This window comes from Nerophis ophidion, linkage group LG01 (assembly GCF_033978795.1).
Source record: "Nerophis ophidion isolate RoL-2023_Sa linkage group LG01, RoL_Noph_v1.0, whole genome shotgun sequence".
NCBI classification, from domain to species: domain Eukaryota; kingdom Metazoa; phylum Chordata; class Actinopteri; order Syngnathiformes; family Syngnathidae; genus Nerophis; species Nerophis ophidion.
The window spans coordinates 25,210,950-25,236,478 of NC_084611.1; the positions used below are offsets into that span (position 1 = coordinate 25,210,950).

General features: G+C 39.6%; 1 protein-coding gene across 6 annotated transcripts in view; it reads left to right on the forward strand.

Annotated features, from left to right (window-relative positions):
* Positions 1-25,529, forward strand: part of sema6a (sema domain, transmembrane domain (TM), and cytoplasmic domain, (semaphorin) 6A) — a 328,543-nt gene that overhangs the window by 195,632 nt on the left and 107,382 nt on the right. For all 6 annotated transcript variants that reach the window (XM_061899543.1, XM_061899535.1, XM_061899550.1 and 3 more), the window contains exons 8-10: positions 7,511-7,601; positions 12,035-12,154; positions 23,836-23,924. In XM_061899543.1, the coding sequence (XP_061755527.1) occupies positions 7,511-7,601; positions 12,035-12,154; positions 23,836-23,924 (300 nt within the window). The remainder of the gene's footprint in view (positions 1-7,510; positions 7,602-12,034; positions 12,155-23,835; positions 23,925-25,529) is intronic.

Here is a 25,529-nt window from a genome sequence, read left to right on the forward strand (position 1 = left end):
TCTTGGTGTTGGGTTTTATCAAATAAATGTCCTCAAAAAATGCGACTTATACGTGTTTTTTTTTCCTTCTTTATTTCGCATTTTCGGCAGGTGCGACTTATACTCCGGAGCGATTTATACTCCGAAAAATACGGCACTTCTCTGACAGTGTCAATCAAATCTGAGCCTTATTATTTTTGTTGAATTTTTGACACCGCTATGGCATTCTATTCGATTGTGCAAATAAATTCAATATTTTGGCCGGCAAATTATGATGTGCAGCTCCAGATGAAATCATTTTTCCCCGCATAGTTTGAGATTTTTATGAACAGCTGCATAGACTGTGGTTTTCCTTCTGAGGTGTAAAAATGTCAAAAGCAGAACACAGGTTGCAGAGAACTGGGCTGTGACGATTATCACCCGCTGGGATGTGTCTTAGTTTGGTTCCGGCCCTTCTTGGAACTTTAGCACTTAAACGTTTGCCTATGAGTAATATGAATACTTCTCTAAAGGCTATGTCTGCCATTTTTGGGATATTGTTTATAAAACCATCAGGGGATCTTTACTCGGAATATACAATTTAACCTAAAGATTAGACTATTTTTTTTCAGAAAACAAAACATGAAAAATACAGGTAATTATACTGTGTATGTGGGATTTGATTAGGTTAGAACTGTTTGACCTACCTCCCACACACACCATTGACCTGGAAAGATGAAGACCATTTAGTCTTTGGATTTTCTATTACAAATATTTAAAAAAAAAAAAATTTGAAAAAGAAAGGTTGTTTAATATTAGATTTAGACTTAGACAATCTTTAATGATCCACAAGGGAAATTGTTCCACACAGTAGCTCAGTTACAAAGGATGGAAAGTGTAAGGATGGAATAAAGGGATAAAGTAATAAATGATAAATGGGTTGTACTTGTATAGCGCTTTTCTACCTTCTAGGTACTCAAAGCGCTTTGACACTACTTCCACATTTACCCATTCACACACACATTCACACACTGATGGAGGGAGCTGCCATGCAAGGCGCCAACCAGCACCCATCAGGAGCAAGGGTGAAGTGTCTTGCTCAGGACACAACGGACGTGACGAAGTTGGTACTGGGTGGGATTTGAACCAGGGACCCTCGGGTTGCGCACGGCCACTCTTCCACTGCGCCACGCAGTAGACTATATATGTACCGTAGTAGGAATATAAAATATAATATATATGTAATATTTGCGTATTATAGATACAGTATATGATATATACTGATATATTATATTATATTATATTTTTATACAATATGTAACAATTACCATGTACAATTGTTATGATCCTCTGTCCGGATCATAGTCTGTTTATATTTTTGAGTTACTTGTGTTTTTAGCACCTTTTGAGTTTGTGTGTTTCAGTTGCCATGACGACAGATTACACTCACCTGCCTCTGGTTAGTGTTTGGGATGCTCACCTGTTGCCTGGGCACTAATCAGAGAGCTATTTAGTCTATGCCCTGGCCTCACTCGGCCTGGTGGTCTTGTTTGCTCCACGCAACATTCCTGTGATTCTTAACTCTTGTTCCTGGGCTAAGCTTCGCCATAGCTTCCCATGCTATCGGCCCGCTTTTTCATTAATTCAGTTTTTGTCTGCATGTATCTACGATATATGATTTATTTCGTCCGGAGTTGTCCGTTCTGCATCTGGGAGGAACAACCCCGCATTAAGATGCAACCCCAACGTGACAACAATATTACAGTATATGTAAAAGCTGCAGAATAAAATAGAGTGTAAATCCAGCAGAAAATGTACATTATAAAAAAAGAAAGGGTATTATCTATTGCTGTATGGCGAGTGATTATCCAACTGGATGGAGTGCGGAATGAAGGAGTTCTTGAATCGAACACTGTGGGAACTAAGCTGAAGGAGCCTGTTGGAGTATGAACTCCGCTGTCCCTAAATTGTCTTTTGGAGTGGGTGGGCAGGATTGTCCATGATGGCCAGAAGTTTGTCCAGTGTCCTCCTGTCCCTCACTGACACAAACGTCTCCAACTGCGTGCCAATCGTTTGGCCGGCTTTCCGTATCAGTTTGTCAATCCGGTTTAAGTTCCTTTTGCTGGTGCTGCTCCCCTAACAAACCACTGCAAAGTACAGGGCTCTGGCCACAAAAGACTGATAAAAGTTCTCCACACATTAAAGGACCTAAGCTTCCTCAGGAAAAAGAGTCTGCTCATGCCCTTCTTGTATACAGCTTTGCTGTTGTCCTTCCAGTCCAGTCTGCTGTTCAAGTGGACCCCCAGGTACTTATACTGCCCCACTAGTGCCACCTCCCAACCCTAATTTTGATGGGCTCCGCAGGGGTCATTCTGATGATCACTGCCTCTTTAAACAATATCTTTACAACAATACCGAAGTACTTTTCTGAAAAAACATTTTCGGCAAACTATTTAAAAGAAACAAGGATCTCTTTATTTAAAACTTGTCCCGATCTAAATCACCCCAAAAAATGGAACACGACCCTCAGCTTAATGTTTACAAATGTTCCTGAAGGCCATGCTTTTAATCTGCTTTGTGTTGGTATAATTCATTAGCCTATAGCTTTTAGGGAGACGCTTGTTAGCTGTCGCACTAATTAATTCCTCCGGATACAAGGTTATTGTCTGTTTGCTGAGATCCAGAAGATCCCTGCAGAAATATGCATGTTACCACGGCAACTCCCGACATTCCCGTTAAGCCACATCGCTTTGGATCACGTTTAGCCTAGGCGCTTCTTTTGTTTTTACAAGCTAGCGGAGTCGACGGCATAACGGGTTTCAAGCTGTTCAACCACCCGAATGCTTTATGTTTACAACTGCTTTGGCTCACGTTGGCAGTTTTGTGGTTCTCTGTTGCCCTGGCTAAGAATATTGGATATTGCCCATGACAGCTCTGCACTCACATGCTGTTTGCCTGCCAGCTTGTCAGGGGGGTCTTTCGCATGTTAAGACGGCAGGAATAGATCAGTGACAGCCGGCTGAGACCCCTTGGACAAAGGTCAGCGATGTGGTGACATCCGTTGAGAGGATCTATGACGGCGTGTGTGTTTTTGTGTTTAAAAATTCCTAGCCAAACTGTTTCTATTACATGTAATATTATTAAGAAAGTCTTTATAAATAACACTCTTATATGAGCTAGTTGCAGGGTTCGTACGGGTGCTTAAAAACCTTGAAAATGGATTTTAATGTTGTCTTTTTAAAACCTTGAAAATGCTTGGATTTTAATGTTGTGTTTTCAAGGATTGAAAAATGCTTGAATTTTGGGTGAAATGCTTGGAAATGTTCAGAATATTTCTCAGCAGTCTGACTCAATAGGCTAATTATAAAATGGAAAAAAAATAAATAAGTATCCTTAAAAAAACACTTGATCTGTTGGGTTTGCACGAGCCCTTACATTAGGTTGTTTTCATGCCAGAGCCGTATATGCGCCCCCAAGAGGACAGTGGTGCATCGGTCCATCATGCCGGGAGATTGTCGTTTTAATGAACACTGGATGGAAAATGACAAATACAAACTTTGGCTAAAACGTAGCCTGCTGCAAAGTATGCAAAAAGGAAATCCAGCTTTTGTCAATGAGAGAGTCGGCTCTCTCGAGTCATATAAAAGGCAAGCCGCAGAAATTACGAGCCCTACAAGTTAACTTACGTTAGCTAAAGTTTTGTTTTCTAACCATTTGGTACATGCTAGACCCAAACTGTGAGATCAGTGCAAGATGACATGTTAATTACGGACAGTTATTACCAGCTATGAAAGGAAATAAGCGAGCGTTTGTCAATGATAAATTATAATGTTAAGAACTTACCTCAACTAAAAATTCATTCGTTATCATAGCCACAGTTAAAAGGAATACCTGCCAACCCTCCCGATTTTCCCGAATTTCAGTGCCCCTCCCGAAAATTTCCCGGGGCAACCATTCTCCCGAATTTCTCCTGATTTTCGCCCGGACAACAATATTGGGGGCGTGCCTTAAAGCACTGCCTTTATCGTCCTCTACAACCTGCCGTCACGTCCGCTTTTCCTCCATACAAACAGCGTGCCGGCCCAGTCACATAATATATGCAGATTTTATACACACATAAGTGAATGCAATGCATACTTGGTCAACAGCCATACAGGTCACACTGAGGGTGGTCGTATAAACAACTTTAACCCTGTTACAAATATGCGCCATGTTGTAAACCCACACCAAACAAGAATGACAAACACATTTTGGGAGAACATGCCCACCGTAACACAACATAAACACAACAGAACAAATACCCGGAATCCCTTGCAGCACTAACTCTACCGGGACGCTATAATATACACCCCCCGCTACCACCAAACCCCGTCCCCCCAACACTGCTCCGCCCTCCACATCTCCTGAATTCGGATGTCTCAAAGTTGGCATATATGTTATAAGGCTAGATATGCTTAATTAAAGATGACTGAGATGTTGTGAAACACACAAAATATTTTCCTTTAATTTATTATCCTTATTTTAATGTGGGACAGTTTTGTTATTAAATGAGTGAAATTGAAATTTTGAGGGTATATCACGTTATGCAGTTTACAAGCACAAACACGGTGTGAATCAATCTGTGCTGTCAATGTCCTTGAGTGCTGCAAGTAAGAAAAAGGACAATAAATTTGAAAAACAACACAAATCGAGACACGTTTGCAAACACAAATGACATTGAATAGTCACACTGCTTCATTTTCTAGGCCCCATATGAGTTGGGAAATTGTGTTAGATGTAAATATAAACGGAATACAATGATTTGCAAATCATTTTCAACCCATATTCAGTTGAATATGCTACAAAGACAACATATTTGATGTTCAAACTGATAAACTTTTTTTTGTTGTTGCAAATAATCATTAACTTTATAATTTGATGCCAGTAACACGTGACAAAGAAGTTGGGAAAGGTGGCAATAAATAGTGATAAAGTTGAGGAATGCTCATCAAACACTTATTTGGAACATCCCACAGGTGTGCAGGCTAATTGGGAACAGGTGGGTGCCATGATTGGGTATAAAAACAGCTTCCCAAAAAATTCTCAGTTTTTCACAAGAAAGGATGGGGCGAGGTACACCCCTTTGTCCACAACTGTATGAGCAAATAGTCAAACAGTTTAAAAACAAAGTTTCTCTAAATGCAGTTGCAAAAAATTTAGGGATTTCATCATCTACGGTCCATAATATCTTCAAAAGGTTCAGAGAATCTGGAGAAATCAATCACTCCACGTAAGCGGCATGGCCGGAAACCAACATTGAATGACCGTGACCTTTGATCCCTCTGTATCAAAAACTGATATCAATCTCTAAAGGATATCACCACATGGGCTCAGGAACACTTCAGAAAACCACTGTCACTAAATACAGTTCGTCGCTACATCTGTAAGTGCAAGTTAAAGCTTTACTATGCAAAGCAAAAACCATTTATCAACAACATCCAGAAACACCGCCGCCTTCTCTGGGCCCGAGATCATCTAAGATGGACTGATGCAAAGTGGAAAAGTGTTCTGTGGTCTGACGAGTCCACATTTCATATTGTTTTTGGAAATATTTGACATTGTGTCATCCGGACCAAAGGGGAAGTGAACCATCCAGACTGTTATCGACGCAAAGTTCAAAAGCCAGCATCTGTGAGGGTATGGGGGTGCACTAGTGCCCAAGGCATAGGTAACTTACACATCTGTGAAGGCACCATTAATGCTGAAATGTACATACAAGTTTTGGAACAAGATATGTTGCCATCTAAGCGCCGTCTTTTTCATGAAGGCCCCTGCTTATTTCAGCAAGACAATACCAAGCCACATTCTGCACGTGTTACAACAGCGTGACTTTGTGAAAAAAGAGTGCGGGTTCTTTCCTGGTCCGCCTGCAGTCCAGACCTGTCTCCCATCGAAAATGCGTGGCACATTATGAAGAGTAAAATACGACAGCGGAGACCCTGGACTGTTGAATGACTGAAGCTCTACATAAAACAAGAATGGGAAAGAATTCCACGTTCAAAGCTTCAACAATTAGTTTCCTCAGTTCCCAAACATTTATTGAGTGTTGTTAAAATAAATGTGATGTAACACAGTGGTGAACATGCCCTTTCCCAACTACTTTGGCACATGTTGCAGCCATGAAATTGTAAGTTAATTATTATTTGCCAAAAAAAAAAAAAGTTTATGAGTTTGAACAGCAAATATCTTGTCTTTGTAGTGCATTCAACTGAATATGGGTTGAAAAGGATTTGCAAATCATTGTATTCCGTTTATATTTATACAATTTCCCAACTCATATGGAAACGGAGTTTGTAACTGCTGGTTGAATGTTAGGCTTAGGTTTTCGCAGATTTTCCGTATTTTTCTTATGGACAGCATTTGGTGACCTCAAACAACAAAGCTATGAATTGATTCACACTGTTTTTTGCCTTTGAAAGGGTAGTTGAAAAACTGGAAAATTAATCTTAAAAGTAATTAAAAAGTGTTTGAATTTGGCCATGGAAAAGGACTACGAACTCTGTCTTAGGTATGAGACTCTTGGAATTTTCCTCGCCCCAATCAGCCTCAACAATTTCTCCAACAGCCTTCTGCAGCATTGCGTGTGCGACCTTCCTAGTGGGCAGATGAGAGACGTTATTCCGCCCAGACAGAAATAACCAACGAAATGACCCGTTTAGAGACCAGAAAAGGCGGCGTTAGCGCTTCTCAGCCTCGGCAATGTGTGCTTCTCTTTGTTGCGAGAGAACGTGCAAGAGCCGACGGCGAGGACGAGCGGGAGTTAGCGGCAGCCTCCCTGACCTCAACGTCTGGTGTATATTTCTGCTTTCAAGCAGACGACACATGCTGAGGAAGACACGTTGACCCGTGGCGGGATGATACTGACCTTTCATCCACTCGTGGTCCACTGTCAATCACTTACCAGAAACATTGCAGTAAACTAGAGCGTATGTTATGTGAAAAGAAATAACCCTGTTCCTGCTGGGTGAGAGCTTCGGTTGGGCAAAGCTTTCACTTCGGAGTCCTTTTATAATCAAATATTCAAAAAGTAGTATGCTTGAAAAATTCCCTTTGAGTGCACCTGCTTTTTTGTCTTGTTGAATTTTCTTTTCACAAAGCAGCGTAGCAATAAATGGATTAAAGCCCTCTCTGTGCAGCTGTTAGAGCTCGTCTTGAATGCGCTACAGTCAAACGATAATGGGTAGAAAATGGTGGAAAGAAAAATGTGGGGGATAAAAATGGTCTTCCCACATACTGCGCAATGGCGACGTAGCTCAGTCACATGGATACCGCAACAATTTTACTTAGACTTAAGGCCAGGAATTCCTCTTTGCCACAATGTTCACTGCTTTTCTTACGTCGCCAAAGGGTGTTTTTTTTCTTTATTTTTTTATTTTTTTGTGTGTGGGGCACAGGATTACACAAACACTACGTACTTCCGCGTCAAGGAGGATCCCATTTCCAGACTCTCATGTTTTTCACAACACCATTGTCTCAACCCTTTGTTGACCTTTACCTTGTTTTATGCCCCCAGATGGACACCTTGGAAGCTCTCGGAGAGGAGATAAGCGGGATGGCCCGGTGCCCTTATGACGCCAAGCATGCTAACGTAGCTCTCTTTGCTGGTAAGTTTAACCCTTGTATGGTGTTCGGGTCTGTGGGACCCCCGTTTTTATATTTTATTACAAACCCCGTTTCCATATGAGTTGGGAAATTGTGTTAGATGTAAATATAAACAGAATACAATGATTTGCAAATCATTTTCAACCCATATTCAGTTGAATATGCTACAAAGACAACATATTTGATGTTCAAACTGATACACATTTTTTTTTGTGCAAATAATCATTAACTTTAGAATTTGATGCCAGCAACACGTGACAAAGAACTTGGGAAAAGTAGCAATAAATACTGGTAAAGTTGAGGAATGCTCATCAAACACTTGTATGGAACATCCCACAGGTGTGCAGGCTAACTGGGAACAGGCGGGTGATTGGGTATAAAAACAGCTTCCATGAAATGCTAAGTAATTCACAAACAAGGATGGGGCGAGGCACACCCCTTTGTAAGCAAATTGTCGAACAGTTTTAGAACAACGTTTCTCAACGAGCGATTGCAAGGAATTTAGGGATTTTACCATCTACGGTCCGTAAAATTATCAAAAAGTTCAGAGAATCTGGAGAAATCACTCGTAAGTGATGATATTACGGACTTTTGATCCCTCAGGCGGTACCGCATCAAAAACCGACATCGGTGTGTAAAGGATATCACCACATGAGCTCAGGAACACTTCATAAAACCACTGTCAGTAACTATAGTTGGACGCTACATCTGTAAGTGCAAGTTAAAACTCTACTATGCAAAGCCAAAGCCATTTATCAACAATATCCTGAAACGCCGGCAGCTTGGCTGGGCCTGAGCTCACCTGAGATGGACTGATGCAAAGTGGAAAGGTGTTCTGTGGGCTGACGCGTCCACATTTCATTGGAAACAGAGGCCGTGGTGTCCTCCAGAACAAAGAGGAAATTAACCATTCGGATTGTTATAGGCGCAAAGTTCAAAAGCCAGCATCTTCGAGGGTGTGGGGGTGTATTAGTGCCCAAGGCATGGGTAACTTACACATCTGTAAAGGCGCCATTACTGCTGAAAGGTCCATACAGGTTTTGGAGCAACATATGTTGTCATCCAAGCAATGTTATCATGGATGCCCCTGCTTATTTCAGCAAGACAATGCCAAGCCACATTCAGCACGTGTTACAACAGCGTGGCTTCGGGTACTTTCCTGGCCCGCCTGCAGTCCAGACCTGTCTCCCATCGAAAATGTGTGGCGCATTATGAAGCGTAAAATACGACAGCAGAGATCTTGGACAGTTGAACGACTGAAGTTTTACATAAAACAAGAATGGGAAAGAATTCCACTTTCAAAGCTTCAACAATTAGTTTCCTCAGTTCCCAAATGTTTATTGAGTGTTGTTAAAAGAAAGGGTGATGTAACACAGTGGTGAACATGCCCTTTCCCAACTACTTTGGCACATGTTGCAGCCATGAAATTCTAAGTTAATTATTATTTGCAAAAAAAAAAAAAGTTTAGGAGTTTGAACATCAAATATCTTGTCTTTGTACTGCATTCAATTGAATATGGGTTGAAAAGGATTTGCAAATCATTGTATTCTAATTTCCCAACTCATTTGGAAACGGGGTTTGGAAAGGAACAATGATAAAATTAATACATTTTTCAAACTGAGATTATTATATTACATATAACATGTCCGGATGTCCAATAGAAGTGTGGAAATTGTTGTTCTGTGTACCACACACACACACACACACACACACACACACACACACACACACACACACACACACACACACACACACAGCAAGCCTAGACAGGAGGAGGACAGAGTGTAGGTACACAGAACATCAGAGGGTCAAATGTGTGAGAAAATGAGAGCAGACAGTGTTGACAAACAATGTTGCAACCTTGTGTGGTAACCGCAGGTGTAGAAACACATAAGAAAAATCCCTGTGGGATTCAGAAACTGGCAGAGAAATTTTCCGTGCAACGTTCATATTGTTGTTACTCAGCCAGCGTTTGTGGGTCTGATAAACCCGTTGCATTTTGTGGCTTTTAATGCCTCACAATCAAACACTTTTTTGTTAAAATACTGAACAGATGTTTATTGGGATAAGGTAAACATCTGTTCAATATTTTGCGTTCAGTATTATTGCAACGGGTCCATCAGACCCACAAACACTGGCTGAGTAACAACAATATAAACATTACAAATGGTTAAGACAGGAAACTACTGTAACACCTCCAAAATTGAACACAATCTATTTTGTGCCAGTTTTTTCCAGAGTCAAATTGTCGCCATCATAACATTTTTCCCAACTTGACATTGTTAGTTTTAAGTAACATTTTCATATTCCTGAAAGAAAGCAGCCCATTTTTCACATTCCTTATGTCAGACTAGAACACACGCCTTTCTCTTTTCTGTGTTTTCTAAATAGTAAAAAAAAACTGCTTGTACGAGGCGGCTTATGATGCAGATAATTGGAAGTCATTTAGTTCAGTTCAGTTTAGTTTCAGTTTATTTCAAACGTGTATGTAATGCATCACACAGTTACAGTTGTTTCATTACAGCACCTCCGAAAAGGAGTAGGAAGAAGTAGAGCTTATTTAATCTTACCCCCTTTTCATACCATAGCAATTGTATCCAATTTCCATGTTCTCTGTAACAGAACAGTGAACAAATATACAATAAATAAATAATATACAGTGAACAAATATACAATAAATAAATAATATACCATAGTAAGCAAACAAATATTAATTACATATATAATCTTTGTCTCAAAAAAAGAAAAAAAAGGGTTCAAGATGTCCATCATAATTCTTGTTCTGTGTACTTTGTGAACACTTGTAATTTGAACAGCCTCTTAAACTGAATCGTATCGGTGCTCGGTTTGATTTCTTCGGTTAATCCGTTCCATGATTTAATTCCACATGCTGATATACTAAAAGTGTTAAGTGTTGTACAAGCATACAAATGTTTTAAATTAGATTTTCCTCTAAGGTTATATTTCTCCTCTTTTCTTGAGAACAAATTGTTGTACATTCTTGGGTAGCAGGTTATAGTTTGCTTTGTACATAATTTTAGGTGTTTGCAAATGCACCAAATTGTTGAATTTCAATAATTGTGATTCAATAAATAAAGGGTTTGTATGTTCTCTATATCCAACATTATGTATGATTCTAATTGATCTTATATCTTGTAACACAGTGAATGAAGCACACATTTGTAGTTATTTCCCCATATTTCTACACAATAACTCAGATATGGTAACACAAGTGAGTGGTAGAGAATATTTAGTGATTTTTGGTCTAGAACATGTGTTGCTTTATTCATTATTGATGTGTCTTGTTGTATATTATATTTTTATAATATAAAATATATTTGATATATTTGTATATTTTTTACATGAGATTTCCAATTCATTTATCATCGATCTTCACAACAAAAAGTGTTTTTTTTACCCTTTCAACATTTACTCTGTATTTTTGTGTTTGATTTTCCCTTCTACTGTAATTGAATAGCATTGTTTTGGTTTTACGGAGTCTGTTTTTGTCAAACCATCTTTTCTATTTGTTCATTTCTTCTGTTATTATTGTTTTAGCTTCTGTGTGTGCTCTCCTGAACAAAACACAGTTGTATCATCTGCAAATAATACTAACTTTAAGTCCTTTGTAACTTTACAAATGTCATTTATATAGAGATTGAACAATTTTGGTCCGAGCATTGATCCCTGAGGTACCCCACAAGATATTTTTAGCGGTGTGGAAGTGTGTTCGCCCATCTCCACGTTTTTCCACAGAGCTAAAATATATTTTTCCGCCTAAAAGGCCCTCTAAAATCATCCGATATCATGAAAGCCCCATCAGGACAGTTTAGGAGAGCTTAAATTGTTGTCTTCCGTCAATGTCTTCGACATTTCCATGGTGTGAAAATCCATATTTGTGAATAAGTCACAAATGGATACATCTCCCCAGTCCCCGTCGATGAGTTTTCGTCCCATTGCTCTGCAATTCCTCGGATGCAGCCTGACCCGCAGGCTGCAAAAGACATTCGCTCCCTTGTTCATGTTGGCCGCCAACTGATTAATGGTGCTATTGATGAGCTGTCCCTGTGAGCTTCCAGCAGAGGCGGCCCAGCTTGACCGGCTAATGCGTAGCAGCGAGCTGGAAGCTCTGAGTAATGGAGAGGGCTCCTATCCCAGCCACCCTTTCAATTATGTAGTTTGAGTTTCCACTGCGGTTGTAGATGAGGTGGACCGGGGGGGTCATGTGGGTGCTGAGGTGTCTGTAAATGTGTGTGTGTGTGTTCACTTTCAAGTAGCTAGTGAGGGGATTACAAATGTGCAACAGGTTGAAGAGAGTGCAAAGGTTGTTAGTTGTATGTCACTTCACAGTCTTGTTGATGTTTTTTTCCCCCCCATCCATTTTTTTCTCATTTGTTTCATTCTCTCTATCCATCTCTGCGTCCCCTCTCTCCAGATGGTAAGCTGTACTCGGCCACGGTCACTGACTTTCTGGCCATTGATGCGGTCATCTATCGTAGCCTTGGAGACAGCCCGACTCTGCGCACTGTTAAACATGACTCCAAGTGGCTAAAAGGTGAGTCCGTACGACACACGCGCACACAGTTCAAACCTGTTTCAACAAGGCACTGCAGCTCAATGCACTTAGATCAGTGGTTCTTAAAGGGGAACATTATCACAATTTCAAAAGGGTTAAAAACAATAAAAATCAGTTCCCAGTGGCTTGTTATATTTTTTGAATTATTTTTAAAAATTTTACCGGTCTTTGAATATCCCTAAAAAAAGCTTTAAAGTGCTTGATTTTCGCTATTTGCGATGCGACTATTCATCATACAGTTCTGCCAATTCAAACAAACAATGGGAATACCACAGCAAGATATAGCGACATTAGCTCGGATTCAGACTCGGATTTCAGCGGCTTAAGCGATTCAACAAATTACACATGTATTGAAACAGATGGTTGGAGTATGAAAGTATTGAAGAGGAAACTGAAGCTATTGAGCGAATAGCTATTGACGCTATTCATAGCCATAGCATGGCCGAATAGCTGCGTTAGCATCGCCGGTAAAATGTGCGGACCAAACGATCAGGACTTTCGCATCTTGTGACACTGGAGCAAATTAAATCCGTCGATTGATAAGTGTTTTTTTCGCATTAAATCTGGGTGGAGGGAAACGTAATATAGTTGCAAATGCATCTGCAGGTTATCCATACATCTCTGTGCCATGTCTGCTTTAGCACCGCCGGTAAATAGCATGTTAGCATCGATTAGCGTAGCTTGTTAGCATCGATTAGCTGGCATTCACGCCGCGACCAAATATGTCTGATTAGCACATAAGTCAACATCAACAAAACTCACCTTTGTGATTTTGTTGACTTTATCGTTGCAAATGCATCTGCAGGTTATCCATACATCTCTGTGCCATGTCTGTCATCGCCGGTAAAATGTGGAGACACTTTGGTACATTCAATGGGGTCTGGCGGCAGACACTTTTGCATCTTCGGGCCAGTGGTGCAACTTGAAACCCTCCCTATTAGTGTTGTTACACCCTCCGACAACACACCGACGAGGCATGATGTCTCCAAGCTTCCAAAAAATAGTCGAAAAAACGGAAAATACCAGAGCTGAGACCCAATGTTTACAATGTGTTGAAAATGAAAATGGCGGCTGTATTACCTCAGAGACGTCACATTCTGATGTCATCACCTCCAGAGAGATAAACAGAAAGGCGTTTAATTCGCCAAAATTCACCCATTTAGAGTTCGGAAATCGGTTAAAAAAATATATGGCCTTTTTTCTGCACCATCAAGGTATATATTGACGCTTACATAGGTCTGGTGATAATGTTTCCCTTTAACCTTGTTGGAGGTACCGAACCCCACCGGTTTTATATGCGCCTTCACCGAACCCTTCTTTAGTGAAAAATGAAACTTTTTTTTTTTCAAAGTTATGATTTTTTTTTGGTGCACAAAAGGAACATCACCTTGTTCAAAGAACAACACAAACAGCGCATGAACTCACAACAAATTACACACCTGCAAATCTGAGGGAAAATTAGAGAGAACATTGTTTGGGGGTATCCATAATACACCGACGGGGAGAAGTTTTTATTTACACGATGAGTTGGCCATGTCTTGACCTCAGCGGTGGAGGCTCCACTAAACCCCTGAGGCCGACTCATCAAACCCCTAGGGTTCGATCGAACCCTGGTTAAGAACCACTGACTTAGATATAAACAGGATTATTTTTTCTTTTCAAAGGGTGGATCTTGTCAGACAGCAATCATTTTTGAAAGAGATATGGTCACATTTTATTTTGCGTCTGAAAGCCAATTTTTTTTTTGTTTTTGTTTTTTTCAAACTTAGATCATTGATTGAGCACAACTCGGGCGATATAGCTCGGTTGGTTGAGTGGCCGTGCTAGCAACTTGAGGGTTGCCGGTTCGATCCCCACTTCCACCAACCTAGTTCCAGCCGTTGTGTCCTTGGGCAAAACACTTTACCCACCCGCTCGCAGTGCCACCCACACTGGTTTAAATGTAACTTAGATATTGGGTTTCACTATGTTAAGCGCTTTTAGTCACTGGAGAAAAGCGCTATATAAATATAATTCACTTCACTTCAAAAATACCCAAGTTTTCCTCAATAAGTGGATCAATTCAGTATTGATATTTATACTGGCGGGCAGCACGGTGGAAGAGGGGTTAGTGCATCTGCCTCACAATACGAAGGTCCTGAGCAGTCTTGGGTTCAATCCCGGGCTTGGGATCTTTCTGTGTGGAGTTTGCATGTTCTCCCCATGACTGCGTGGGTTCCCTCCGGGTACTCCGGCTTCCTCCCACTTCCAAAGACATGCACCTGGGGATAGGTTGATTGGCAACACTAAATTGGCCCTAGTGTGTGAATGTGAGTGTGAATGTTGTCTGTCTATCTGTGTTGGCCCTGCAATGAGGTGGCGACTTGTCCGGGGTGCACCCCCCTTCCGCCCGATTGTAGCTGAGATAGGCGCCAGCACCCGCCGCGACCCCAAAAGGGAATAAGCCGTAGGAAATGGATGGAGGGATGATTGAACACCACTCGGTCGATATAGCTCGGTTGGTAGAGTGGCTGTGCCAGCAACTTGAGGGTTACCGGTTCGATACCCACTTCCACCATCCTAGTCCTTGCCCTTGTGTCCTTTGGCAAGACACTTTACCCACCTGCTCCCAGTGCCACCCACACTGGTTTAAATGTAACTTAGACATTGGGTTTCACTATGTTAATTGATATTTATACAGGCGGGCAGTACGGTAGGAGAGGGGTTAGTGCATCTGCCTCACAATGCGAAGGTCCTGAGCAGTTCTGGGTTCAATCCCGGGCTCGGGATCTTTCTGTGTGGAGTTTGCATGTCCTCCCTGTACTCCGGCTTCCTCCCACTTCCAAAGACATGCACTTGGGGATAGGTTGATTGGCAGCACTAAATTGGCTCTAGTGTGTGAATGTGAGTGTGAATGTTGTCTGTCTATCTGTGTTGGCCCTGCGATGAGGTGGCGACTTGTCCAGGGTGTAACTCGCCTACCACCCGAATGCAGCTGAGATAGGCACTATCGACCCCAAAAGGGAGAAGCGGGAAAAAAATGGATGGATGGATTTATACAGGCAACCTTCACTCAAATCCCGCCTGTAAAATGAATACATTCATCGCCATAGCAACTGAACCACTCTGCTTTGAGTCACTTAAGAAAAGCGCTATATAAATATAATTTAATTCACAACTCATTCCGAGACGACTATTCATCCCTGGATTTAAACATTTTACAACAGGAAATAACGGAAATAGAAATAATATCTTTGAGGGTCAGACTGTTGGAAGACAGCAGACATTCTGGAGTAAAAAAAAACCTTTAATTGCTACGGTTTCCCCAAGGCTATAGAGCTGAATAGAAAATTCTATCAAATAAATTGTAAAGAACATGTATTACCAAACTCTACAACGTTCATCCTTTGATTTCAAGTGATGTGTGACAAAGTTAGAGAAGCGGTGTGCAAAGTCGGACCCAATTTGCTGCCCGTACCGTGTTTTTTCCTGGCGCGCAGCATATTTCAATTATAGAATTAAGCACGATCAGAACCTCGAAAGTACAAAGGAAGATTAAAGCTGTACTTTTAAAAAGTAAAATGAAAGGATTTAACAAAGAAAATGTTACGAGTAAAAAGGTATAGTCTGATGAATGAAACGGTGGTGTTGAGTGTTATAAGCTGTCACCCTAATGCTTGTATTCAGTCATGTGATTGTTTCACTGAAGTGAACAAAGTGGTGGTAATCCAAACCAACATGGCTCCTGTGAAGTAAGCAGTGTGCAAACTATCTGAGTACCCAAGGGGCCTAGACCATACCGCTAAAAGCAGATCCAAGGAAAAAATAACTTTGCCATGGAATCAATCCCTAACCATGATCAAAATAGATTTGGGAAGTGTTCTCAAAGATTAGCCATTGGTGGAGTTCCCAGACATCTCAAACTATCTGGTGCTCCAGACATCATTCTACACCACAAAACAGATGGAAGCCTGGAAATGCATGGAGACCTACAACTTCTTTGGGGGGGTCGTGGATCAGTTGGTAGAAAAGCCATGCTCGCAACTTGAGGATTCCATGTTCGATTCTCGCTTCCACCATCCTAGTCACTGCCGTTGTGTCCTCGGGCAAAATACTATACCCAATGTGTGGGACTTATGGAAGAAGGGAACTGGTGAATGTTTTATTTAGATTATTGAGCGATATGTGTGATACGAGCCGTCAGCTGGGGCCGGCTGTACATGTTCATTCAGTCAGTCTCTCAATTACCGCATTTTTCGGAGTATAAGTCGCTCCGGAGTATAAGTCGTACTTGCCGAAAATGCATAATCTAGAAGGGGAAAAACATATATAAGTCTCACTGGAGTATAAGTCGCATTTTTGGGGGAATTTTTTTTGATAAAACCCAACACCAAGAATAGACATTTGAAAGGCAATTTAAAATAAATAAAGAATAGTGAACAACAGGCTGAATAAGTGTACGTTATATGACGCATAAATAACCAACCGAGAAGGTGCCTGGTATGTTAACGTAACATATTATGGTAAGAGTCATTCAAATAACTATAACATGTAGAACTGGGGTAGGGAACCTATGGCTCTAGAGCCAGATGTGGCTCTTTTGATGACTGCATCTGCCTCTGAGATAAATCTTAGCTGACATTGCTTAACACAATAAGTAATTAATAATTCCGCTGGTAATCACGATGTTAAAAATAACGTTCAAAATATAAAACATTCTCATGCATTTTAATTCATCCATCCGTTTTCTACCGCACCTGTTCAAGAAATAACAATGTTATTAAAAAGAATTAGAGACTCATTATTAGGGGTGTGGGGAAAAATTGATTCGAATACGTTGTGCGATTCAGAATCGATTCTCATTTTTAAAAAAATAGATTTTTTTTTTTTTTTATCAATCTAACAAACCACTACACAACAATACCATAACAATGCAATCCAATTCCAAAACCAAACCTGACCCAGCAACACTCAGAACTGCAATAAACAGAGCAATTGAGAAGACACAAACACGACACAGAACAAACCAAAAGTAGTGAAACAAAAATGAATATTATCAACAACAGTATCAATATTAGTTATAATTTCAGCATAGCAGTGATTAAAAATCTCTCATTGACATTATCATTAGACATTTATAAAAAACAAAAGAACAATAGTGTCACAGTGGCTTACACTTGCATCGCATCTCATAAGTCCAATGTTTTCACAAAGATAAAATAAGTCATATTTTTGGTTCGTTTAATAGTTAAAACAAATTTACATTATTGCATCCATCCATCCATCCATTTTCTACCGCTTATTCCCTTTCGGGGTTGCGGGGGGTGCTGGCGCCTATCTCAGCTACAATCGGGCGGAAGGCGGGGTACACCCTGGACAAGTCGCCACCTCATCGCAGGGCCAACACAGACAGACAGACAACATTCACACTCACATTCACACAATAGGGCCAATTTAGTGTTGCCAATCAACCTATCCCCATGTGCATGTTTTTGGAATTGCATTCAGTTGATAAAACATTGTCCTTTATAATTAAACTTTTTTTTTTTTTTTTTAAATCTACTACTCTGCTAGCATGTCAGCAAACTGGGGTAGATCCTGCTGAAATACTATGTATTGAATGAATACAGAATCGTTTTGAATCGGAAAAATATCGTTTTTAAATCGAGGATCGCGTCGAATCGAAAAAATCGATATATTATCGAATCGTGACTCGAAGAATCGATATATAAATCAAATCGTGGGACACCCAAAGATTCGCAGCCATATTTATTATACTCTAAAAATGTTGGTTTTACTTAAAAAATGCACGCATTTAGTTGTATTCACTGTTAAAAAATATGATATGGCTCTCACGGAAATACGTTTTAAAATATTTGGCTTTCATGGCTATCTCAGCCAAAAAGGTCCCCGACCCCTGATGTAGAACATGCTATACGTTTACCAAACAATCTGTCACTCCTAATCGCTAAATCCCATGAAATCTTATACGTGGAGTCTCTTACGTGAATGAGCTAAATAATATTATTTGATATTTTACGGAAATGTGTTAATAATTTCACACATAAGTCGCTCCTGAGTATAAGTCGCACTCCCAGCCAAACTATGAAAAAAAACTGTGACTTATAGTCCGAAAAATACGGTAGTTACATAAAATTACCCAAGTTACAATGAGAAATACTAAACGTCAAAGGCATATCAAACCAACTTTTGACGAAGAGATCACCGCAAACTCATGTGTTCCTTGACTCTGCTCTCTTGGACTGGAGTGCTATTTGAGAGTCATATTTCTCGTCCTTCTTGATTACCTCCCGAGATACTTTAAAGAAACTTATATCTTTTTTTGCGATTTCATTGGTTTGAACTACCTCCGCACGCGCACAAGGCATTTTATTTCGAGAAAGGCTAAATGGTGCCCATAACGCTTTGACCACAGACGCTCGTTTGATCATCACTTCGAGTCGCGCATTAATGAGCCGGACGTGATGTTAGGTGACTACAAAAAATACTAATAACAAATACTTTTGTCAATATAAACGTATTTTATTTTTTTTCCTTAATTTGATTTTACGGGTTTAGTATATGTCCACCTACATTGCATTGTTTTGCATATGGAATTCGAAAAAGAAGAATATTCAATGTTTATTTATATAGCCCTAAATCGCAAGTGTTTCAAAGGGCTGCACAAGCCACAACGACATCCCCAGTTCAAATCAGGGCAAGGAAAAACGGCAGAGGACCGCAGATGTGGGTGACCCCCAAGTCCCCCACCAACCCCCACCCCCCCCCTCTAGGGCGACCACCGCAATGGACGTCGAGTGGATCTAGCATAATATTGTGAAAGTCTAGTCCATAGTGGATCTAACATAATATTAAGAGTCCATTCCGTAGTGGGGCCAGCAGGGGACCATCAAGACCGTAGACAGGTCAGCAGCGCAGAGATGGCCCCAACCGATGCACAGGCGAGCAGTCAACCCCAGGTCCTGACTCTGGACAGCCAGCACTTCATCCATGGCCACCGAACCTGTGCCCCCCCATCCCCATCACCCCTGCACCCACGAGGGAGAGGGGGGCAGAGAAGAAAAGAAAAGAAGCGGCAGATCGACTGGTCTAAAAGGGGGTCTATTTAAAGGCTAGAGTATACAAATGAGTTTTAAGATGGGACTTAAATGCTTCTACTGAGGTAGCATCTCGAACGGTTACTGGGAGGGCATTCCAGAGTACTGGAGCCCCAATAGAAAACGCTCTATAGCGGGCAGACTTTTTTCGGGCTCTGGGAATCACTAATAAGCTGGAGTTCTTTGAACGCAGATTTCTTGCCGGGACATATGGTACAATACAATCAGCAAGATAGGATGGAGCTAGACCGTGTAGTATTTTATAGGTAAGTAGTAAAACCTTAAAGTCACATCTTAAGTGCACAGGAAGCCAGTGCAGGTGAGCCAGTATAGGCGTAATATGATCAAACTTTCTTGTTCTTGTCAAAAGTCTAGCAGCCGCATTTTGTACCAACTGTAATCTTTTAATGCTAGACATGGGGAGACACGAAAATAATACGTACATTGGCGTCCTTTAACTTTTGTGGATTCAGCCTTCAATACACAAAGTCGATAAACTCTTTGCCTTAGAGTCTTACTGTTTTCGAATTCCAGTCTGCTCCTCCTTTTGAAACAAGTGTAGCAAAGATTAGAAAACTGAACCGAGGTCTTTCAAGGTTTTGGCTAGCAAGGCAACAATATTTTTTTGCATCTTTAGAGGTGTTTTTGTCCTGAACTTGTAACATTTAAATGTTAAGAGTAGGGCTGTCAAGTGATTTTTTTTTAAAATCAGATTAATCACACTCTTAAACTGTGAGTAATCGCAGGTCACTATTTGCTCCCATAAATAAAATGGGCTTAAGAAAATACCCCAATATTTGCATACAAATGCAAATTGATAGTCAGAATGTCGTACAGCAGGCATGGGCAAATAAGGGTCTGTTAAGTTTTTCAACACTGCCCGCCGGACGTCTCCAAATGATTATTTTTAAACCTTTACCATCGATACTGTAGCCACCAATATGATGTACTGTGCATTTTTCAAATGACCATAAGTCTTGAACTATAGAGAGTATTCCAATGGTTGGAATATGTGCTTTCGAGTGATATACGGGTTATTACGGTGAGCTACGCCACAACAGCTGCAAGCGGACAAGGCAAGTTGCAGAGTGGGCAGGGTTCGTTTGTAGCGGCCAGCCTGAGACGTGAGTGTCAGCGAGGGACACGGAAGCAGAGTTCTGTTCTGCAGAAAGGTGATATTATAGAGATGATTATTTTTTGGATCTGTTGGTGTTTTTTTGTCTTTTGCGTTTATGTTTTGCATTTTGCTTTATTGTAAAAGATTGATCTCGAGACAGTGGTCCAGGAACAAAAGAGGACTGTTGTTCATACGTTCTTAATAGTGTTGTAATGATACCAATATGTTAGTACCGGTATCGGTACTAAAATTATTTTGATACTTTTCGGTAGTTTTCGGTACCAAATAGGACCAAAAAAAATTGCATTAATGGCTTTATTTTAACAAAAAATTCTTAGGGTACATTAAACATATGTTTCTTATTGCAGTTACGTACTTAATTAAAATAGTTGACATTCTAGACAAGTTGTCTTTTACTAATAAGTAAACAAACAAAGGCACCTAATTAGTCTGCTGACATATGCAGTAACATATTGTATAATTTTGAATTGTATAATTTTGTCAACATTATTAAGGACAAGTGGTAGAAAATGAATTATTAATCTACTTGTTCATTTACTGTTAATATCTGCGTACTTTCTCTTTTAACATGTTCTATCTACACTTCTGTTAAAATGTAATAATGACTTATTCTTCTGTTATTTGATACTTTACATTAGTTTTGGATGATACCACAAATTTGGGTATCAATCTGATACCAAGTAGTTACAAGATCATACATTGGTCATATTCAAGGTCCTTATATGTCCAGGGAAATATAAGGACAATAACAGTGCAATACGTTTTTCATAACATGGTCACTACTGCCTACTTTGTCTTGTTATATTCTTATTTTACTGTTATATTTTTCTTCCCATTGTTGCTTTTTAGTTTTTATTCTCATTGTAATATTTCTCTTTTTTGTTTCCATTTAAACCCCCATTATTTACTTTTCACTTTTATTTAAATTGATCTCAACACTGTACACTGCTGCTGGAATTTTAATTTTCCTGAAGAAATCAATAAAATACTATCTATCTATCTATCTATCTATCTATCTATCTATCTATCTATCTATCTATCTATCTATCTATCTATCTATCTATCTCTCTATCTATCTATCTATCTATCTATCTATCTATCTATCTATCTAGGGACATATTTTCTGAGTTTATAAACATAATATACATTTTTAAAAAATGAAAGAAGATGTTGTGATGCCAAAAAATATTGACGTAATCATAGTAGTGTTACTAGATACGTGCCTGTACTTGGTATCATTACAGTGGACGTAAGGTGTAGATCCACCAATGTGTTTGTTTACATTTTCGCGCCGGTGAGCTACGGTGTGTAGTGAAGCATGTTTAGCTATTCCTCGTCCTGCAGGGATGATACTTGTAAGAAACGTACTTTATTTGTCGCCATGAAGGTGAGGATTAGTAATTTAGAAGTAGCTAAAACACTGCCGACGGTGGATGGACGTTAGCTGCTAGCAAGCAAGCCATGTTTTAAAGCACCTCTTTTTGTGGGCGTTTCAGTGTTATAACTTCACCTTTATCGTTAGTTTTTAAGCCAAAATGCCTCCGTTCTCCCTTTTCTCTGTCCACACACACATATATATATATATATATATATATATATATATATATATATATATATATATATATATATATATATATATATATATATATATATATATATATATACATACACACACACACACACACACACCACCAGGACAGATTAAGTTCAACAGCCCAGTAAGGCAATTAGTCTAGGAGAAGGATCTCTGATATAAAATACCCCTTCCAACCCGCACCAAGCCAATGTGGAAGGTGTAGGCTAATAACCAGCACTAAAAGTAGGCCAAGATCGTTCACTATCGCACAAACATGCTTAGGCTTTCGTCCAGCAGTGGACTGACAACAGCTGATATATATATCCATCCATTCATTTCTACCGCTTATTCCCTTTGGGGTCGCTGGCGCCTATCTCAGCTACAATCGGGCGGAAGGCGGGGTACACCCTGGACAAGTCTCCACCTCATCGCAGGGCCAACAGAGATAGACAGACAACATTCACACTCACATTTACACACTAGGGCCAAATTAGTGTTGCCAATCAACCTATCCCCAGGTGCATGTTTTTTTTGGAAGTGGGAGGAAGCCGGAGTACCCGCAGGGAACCCACGCATTCACGGGGAGAACATGCAAACTCCACACAGAAAGATCCCGAGCCTGGATTTTAATCCAGGACTGCAGGAACTTCGTATTGTGAGGCAGATGCACTAACCCCTCTTCCACCGTGAAGCCCCTGATTATATATATATATATATATATAAAAAAAATATATATATATATATATATATATTTTTTTTTTTACAAATACAAGACAAAGTAATGTTGTTTTTTTTTACTGGTCCACAAAATAAACCGTGCATGAACATCGCCTTGTTCAAAGACCAAAACCAACACAGTGCATGAACTCACAACAAATTACACTGAAAAAACTCAAATCTAAGTAAGATTAAATATCTCAAATAAGGGTGATATTTGCTTATTTTCTGTCCGATAAGACACTTCTTCCCACTAAGCATATTTTATGTTAGTGTTTTACTTGTTTTAAGGGTTTTGGTCCTAAATGATCTCAGTAAGATATTACAGCTTGTTGCTGAGATTTGATGACCTATATTGAGTAAAACATGCTTGAAACTAGAATATTAACTGTTGCAAAGCTGTGTCTTCAACATTAATTGCAATAACTACTTTTTTTAAAGTAATAATTTCTTACTTCAAGCATGAAACAAAATCATGCATATCATTATGTCAAGATAATGGCACTAGCTTTTCCTTAATTTAAGAATATTTTTCAACATATTGAGCAAAAAGGTCTCGTTTTTTGTTTTTCTACCAAGAAAAGTGCACTTGTTATTAGTGAAAATATACTTATTTTAAGGTATTTTTGGGTTCATTTAGGTTAGCTAATTTGACTTGTTTTGGAAAGCCTTGACAAGCCGAATTTTCTTGTTCTATTGGGAGATAATTTTGCTTAGTTCAAGTAAAATACCCCTCATTTTTGTATTTTTTTTCTTGTTTTTGAACACTGACTTTTTGTAGTGCACATGTTTGCATCCGTGTCATTTTGTGTGTGTGTTGTGTTTTATGTATGAAGGGGTGCAGCACTTATGCTAATGTTTTTTGCTAACCTGCTGCTGCGCTGGCAGGGCATATGTAGACAGGAAATTGGTGCACTGCAGGGCAAAAAAAACCCCCACATTTCAGTCCAGCTTGTCAAATCTCAATAGAGAAGTACCTCGTTTCTTGCATGCAAATGTTTCCCGTGATGTGATGGATGAGGCGCTGCAGGCTCTTACTTTTTTCTGCATATGATGACAGACAGGCCTGTTGTTTATTGTGAAAAAAATATCTTTACTGCATCAATTTGTGTCACTTTTTTTGTCTTCTCAGAGCCCTACTTTGTCCAAGCAGTCAATTACGGAGACTTTATCTATTTCTTCTTCAGGGAGATTGCTATGGAGTACAACACAATGGGAAAGGTAAATAATGCTCTAGTTTTTCTGTTATCAGAGGTGTCCAATAGGCAGGAAGTACACGAGAAAACAAACAGGATGTGGGTGTATCACCTGGAATGAGGCCAATCATTTCTCTATAACAATCAACACTGGACAGGATGAAAGACTTAAAATAGATCTTTAAAAATGTGGAGATCCCATTCTCAGAGTCTAAACATAAATCTGCATCCGTACCATGCTGCTCCCATCTTCTGGTGTGAGAAATGAGAATAGGTTTTGCACCAGGGAAACGGCGACAAAGACTTCTTATGTTTAATCTTTTCAATTCAACTTTTTGAAAAGTTAAATTGGAAACCAGGTCGATGAAAATGGAAAATGTGTCTAGCGTATTATGCTTAAAAAAACCCCACATGTATATTCAGAACAAATAAGAACAAGTGTAAGAGGAGGATGAGAACTCCGGAATAATGGATTCCCTGCCAGGAGTGACGGGCGTGAGCTGTGCAAAGCGTGAATACTGATCACGGCTCTCACTATAATTGTGCATGTGGCGGAAGAACCGAGCAATTTAACATTTACTGACGGATAACGTGTGGTTATTAAACAGCAGATTGGCCTTCATCGGTGTGTGAAAAGACTTCACCTGAGGCAAATGGATAAAGCCACCATAGTTGTGTGTTTGTTTTAACATCAAGCATTGATCCGAAGGGTAAAATATAGTTATTTGCACGGATAACTTACCAATAAGCAGGTGCATGACACTTCTTTTCCGACGTTGCAACCTGTTCTTTGTCATTATTTTTCTGTTATATTGATACACTCTCCCTCTCTCTCTGTAAATATGTTGCGTTAAAAGAAGGCTGTCATAATAATGTGTGTGCACGTGCATGCGTGTATGTTTGTTTGAATCAGGGGTGCCAAACGTACAGCCCGCCGGCCTGATCTGGCGGGATGAGTTTGAGTTTGCGTTTATTTCGAACATGCAAGCATACAACATGATACATCACAATTTCCAGTTTCTCTTTTCGACATGTTCAAAAAGGACTAAAACTTATTTAATCCTATCCCTTTTCTTTTACATAGCAGTTGCTAAAACTTTTGTTCACTTCCTGTCCTGAATTTAATCACAATAAAAATTAATGAATAAATAATAATTGGTGAGGTAAGTCATATTTCATATGATGAGATAAGTAAGATTATTTTGAGAGTGAAAGAATGGATGGATTAAATACATTCAGAATGTTTATTATGATTCTTCTTCTTTGTACTTCGTAAACACTTTATGTTCTTGAAGTGGATCATATTAGTTTGTTGCAAAGTATAACATTTTTTGAATGAAAGAAACAGCTGTTCTAAATGTGTCCACGAGATGTCGCAAAAGCAATTCTTTGTATCTTTGTAGATTACCCTACATATGTAAAAAAAAATAAACCACATAGTGCACCAGTTGAGGAAAATGAGCAAACTACATAAATAACATCCTGTAATTTGATTTTGATATAATTTTTTTATCTTGATAGATTGAAAATTAACATCAATGAGTTGAATGATGTACATTATCACATAATTTATTCAGAAAGTATAAATAACTACTAACCACAACATTTTGGTTAAAAAAAAAACAAAAAA